A 4,082-nucleotide genomic window follows, 5' to 3' on the forward strand; every position below is an offset into this window, starting at 1 on the left:
CCGGGCTGAGGGACACCCCCTCCCCCCAGCATGAATTTCATGCACCAGGACTCTAGTGTAGGAATAACATTGTCACAGAGTCAAAGTGTGTCTCCCCTAACTTCTGGGAACTTCCACTGTACTACAGTATAAGTACAGCTTGCCTCTTATCTTTTCCGTTTTATATATGTAATGTTTCTTAGGCCCTTAAAATATAACTCTTGAAATATTTAGCTTCATTCTATAGCACTCAGTATAAAATATATTCTATTTCTGTGAAGAACTAAAACAGTATTTATGTTAATTTGCCAATGCATTATTTTATGATGTTGAAAGAAATGTGCTTAGGGCGGATGAGGGGGGGCAACCCCGGAAACGGAAGTGAGCGGCGGGGCTGGCTGACGCGACCGGGCTGGAGAGGCTGTTTGCAGCGTGAGCTAAAGATGAATACCAGAGAACTTGGATCTCAGCTAAAGGACAGTATTCCAGTTACTGAGCTATCAGCAAGTGGACCTTTTGAAAGTCATGATCTTCTTCGAAAAGGTTTTTCTTGTGTGAAAAATGAACTTTTGCCCAGTCATCCTCTTGAATTATCAGAAAAAAATTTCCAACTCAACCAAGATAAAATGAATTTTTCCACACTGAGAAACATCCAGGGTCTATTTGCTCCACTAAAATTGCAAATGGAATTCAAGGCAGTGCAACAGGTTCAGCGTCTTCCATTTCTTCCAAGCTCAAACCTTTCACTGGAGGATATTTTGGGCAATGATGAGACTATTGGATTTGAAGATATTCTTAATGACCCATCACAAAGTGAACTAATGGGAGAACCACACTTGATGGTGGAATATAAACTTGGTTTACTGTAATGCAGTGAGCTGACCACGGAAATGGAGGGGCTACATCTTGTTTATAGTCGTCTTTTTACTATAATTTTATGTATACAACATTAAAAGTACTGACACATGAGAATTGTTGCCTACATAGTATCATCAATGGAAATTATTTGTGTCTTTGGTTTACATCCATGTGACAGTTGAAGGCACTCGAGATGATTTTAAAACTCCTGAATTAAATTGAAACAATAGCCTTCTATGTCTTTAAAAAAATGTTGCTAATGAATATTATAAAACTGACAACAGGTTCCAGTTTAACCTATTTCCTAGGCATTCCGTAAATAGAATTTTGAATAACCATTATCAGTATTTGAGTCCGTAGTTTTCATAGCCCTTTCAGAGTAAACATCTGTAATTGATTTCAGTGATAACACTTCAAATTAAGTACAAAATCAGATATTTATATTTTACCTTGTTTTCATATAGTCCATTAGTACCCATAAGAATAATATTTGTGCCCTAGCTGGTTTGGCTTCAGTCGGTCTTCGGTTCCATTCTGGTCAAGGGCACACCTTGATCCCCAGTAGGGGGCATGCATGAGGCAGCCAATCTATGATTCTCTCATCATTGATATTTCTATATCTCCTCCCTTCCTCTCTGAAACCAATAAAAATATACTTTATAAAAATGAAGAAAAACATCTGTGCCTGACCAGCATGGCTCAGTGGTTGAGTATTGACCTATGAACCCGGATGTCATGGATCATTTCCCGATCAGGGCAAGTGTCCCTGTTGCAGGCTCCATCCCCAGTGTGGAGCATGCAGGAAGCAGCAGATCAGTGATTCTCATCATTGATGTTTCTTCCTTCTCTAAAATCAATAAAAACATATTAAAAAGGAATATTTGCTTTATTGAAGCTACTTTAGAATTCTAGCTATCCTTTGATTCTCTCAGATTGAAAAGTTCAGTGGTTTTGATCTTAATCTTGTTTTTAAAATGAAAAAGCAACCAGCAGATGTCAAAGTGTTGTACTACATAGATTTATATGTCAAGATCTTAAAAAGAGTGGAACATTCATGTATATACACGTTTCTATGAACAAATTGCATTATAATTATTTAAAAAAAAAAAAAGAAAGAAATGTGCTTACAACAAAATTAGCTGATTGTCTTCAAGCTTTGCCTTTAAGATTTGTATAGGATACCGACATATAAGATTGTCCCCTTTTCATTTGATTATTAATTTGGTAGATTTTCATTCCCATCAAAAGATCATTTTCAGGACACATAGTAAAATAGGCCTTGAGAGATTGATAATCTTAGCAGTATCTCCATACATTGTTCAAAAGATTGTTGTCTCCTTGTTTGATAGTTATTTCAGACATATGCAGTCTGCATAACAGCAAGTAGATGGTTAACTTTAGGGTCCTGAGGGGCGGCAAGAAGATGGACAATAAATTGAGATACTCAGATATTATCATTTGCTCCCAGATTCTCTACCCTCTTGGGGAACCCTTGCAATTACATTTCAACATGGAAATATTTCATTATCCAAAGATCCATAACTAAGATAGATAACATCATGACTACAGCTAGCAAATCTTGAGAAGCCTTAGAGATCTGGAGAAGAATGCTATGACACACACAAAGGAAAGGCTTAAGCCCCAGGAAAGAAAAGATATATTGAGAAGTTCACAGAATGTCCTTAAAATAGAAGGTTGTCACTTAAATTTAGGTGTCATTAAGTATGTTAAAACAGAACTTAGTTTGAATTGTAAGCAATTGCAGATAGGAGACTGAGAGTTCTCTGCCACTAGAATTCTGACTCTTGTAAGAAAAAATTGATTATTGCTGTGGCAGCTGACAATGACAGCAAAGAGAAGGCCCAGAGAACAATGCCCAACCTGCACCCCAAGAGAAAACATTTTTTGTAGCCACACTCACCTCTAAGGGTTTCACCACTTCCTAGGAAGAAATTAAACAGAGCCACACCATTTATTATTTACAATCAGCTGCATATTTATTACCTTTAGAATGTTCTGGATAGCAGCCAGCATTTAGTTCTCCTTTCAGACTCTGGCTAGCTCTGTTCTCAGTGGAGACTCTGAAACTCTCCCCTAGTTCTAAATCAAAAGAAGAAATTTAAATGCTATTGAAGGATAATATTTGGACAAATCCAACTGGCAATTGCTCGTGAGTTTCTTGTGCCCACTGTGAGCTGATCAAAGGAACTGAGTAATGTAGTCCGTGCGATCATGGGCTCTGGATTCATGGGTATGAATCTTGCTCTGCTACTCACTCACTGCAAATAATTCAATTTATTTGTTCTCTCCATGCCTCAGTTCTCTCCTCTATAAAATGGGTATAATAATGGTATCTTCCTATATTGATGCTGTGAGGACTAACCAAGGAAAGCATTCTGATACATCCCTTCTGAAACTTTAATGTGCATGTGAATCACCAGGGAATCTTGTGAAATGTAAATATGTTTCAGTAAGACTGAGGTGAGGACAGAAGTTCTGCATTTCTAATAAGCTCTAGATAATGTTGAAGGAATTGGTCTGTGAACCACACTTAGAATACCAAGGATTCATAAAAGTGACTGGCATGTGGTAAGGTTTAAATAAGTGTTTTATTATTATTACTAGAGGCCCGGTGCACAAAAATTTGTGCACTCAGGGGGGTCCCTCAGCCCGGCCTGTGCCCTCTTGTGTCTGGGACCCCTCAGGAGATGACCACCTGCTGGCTTAGGCCCGCTCCCTGAGGGATTGGGCCTAAGCTGGCAGTCAGACATCCCTCTGGCAGCCCAGGAGCCCTTGGGGGATGTCCACTTGCCAGCAGGGAGCAGACCTAAGCTGCAGTCGGACATCCTTAGCGCTGCTGAGGAGGCGGGAGAGGCTCCCAACACCACCGCTGTACTGGCAGCCATCAGCCTGTCTTGTGGCTGAGCAGAGCTCCCCCTGTGGGAGCGCACTGACCATCAGGGGGCAGCTCCTGCATTGAGCGTCTGCCCCCTGGTGGTCAGTGTGTGTCATAGTGACCAGTCATTCCCAGTCGTTCTGCTGTTAGGGTCAATTTGCATATTACCCTTTTATTATATAGGAGTGCCTGGCCAGCCTGGGTGAGGGGCTGATGGCTGTTTGCAGGCTGGCCACAGCCCCTTCAGGGTGGGGTCCCTCCTGGGGTGCTTGGTCAGCCTGGGTGAGGGACTGATGGCTGTTTTCAGGCTGGCCACTGCACCTTCAGTGTGGGGGTCCCCACTGGGGTG

General features: G+C 41.0%; 1 protein-coding gene across 1 annotated transcript; it reads left to right on the top strand.

Annotated features, from left to right (window-relative positions):
* The first annotated feature begins 330 nt into the window (after positions 1-330).
* On the top strand, positions 331-951 carry LOC102241868 (proteasome maturation protein). The gene has a single exon (XM_005871809.2). It carries the CDS (start codon positions 333-335, stop codon positions 846-848), a length of 516 nt encoding a protein of 171 aa, XP_005871871.2. The 5' UTR covers positions 331-332; the 3' UTR covers positions 849-951.
* The last annotated feature ends 3,131 nt before the right edge of the window (positions 952-4,082 follow it).

The sequence above is a fragment of the Myotis brandtii genome, unplaced genomic scaffold (genome assembly GCF_000412655.1).
Source record: "Myotis brandtii unplaced genomic scaffold, ASM41265v1 scaffold358, whole genome shotgun sequence".
NCBI lineage: Eukaryota > Metazoa > Chordata > Mammalia > Chiroptera > Vespertilionidae > Myotis > Myotis brandtii.

Bases quoted from the DNA above. Each gene is read 5' to 3' on its own strand.
- LOC102241868 (XM_005871809.2), top strand. From the start codon at position 333: ATGAGGGGGGGCAACCCCGGAAACGGAAGTGAGCGGCGGGGCTGGCTG.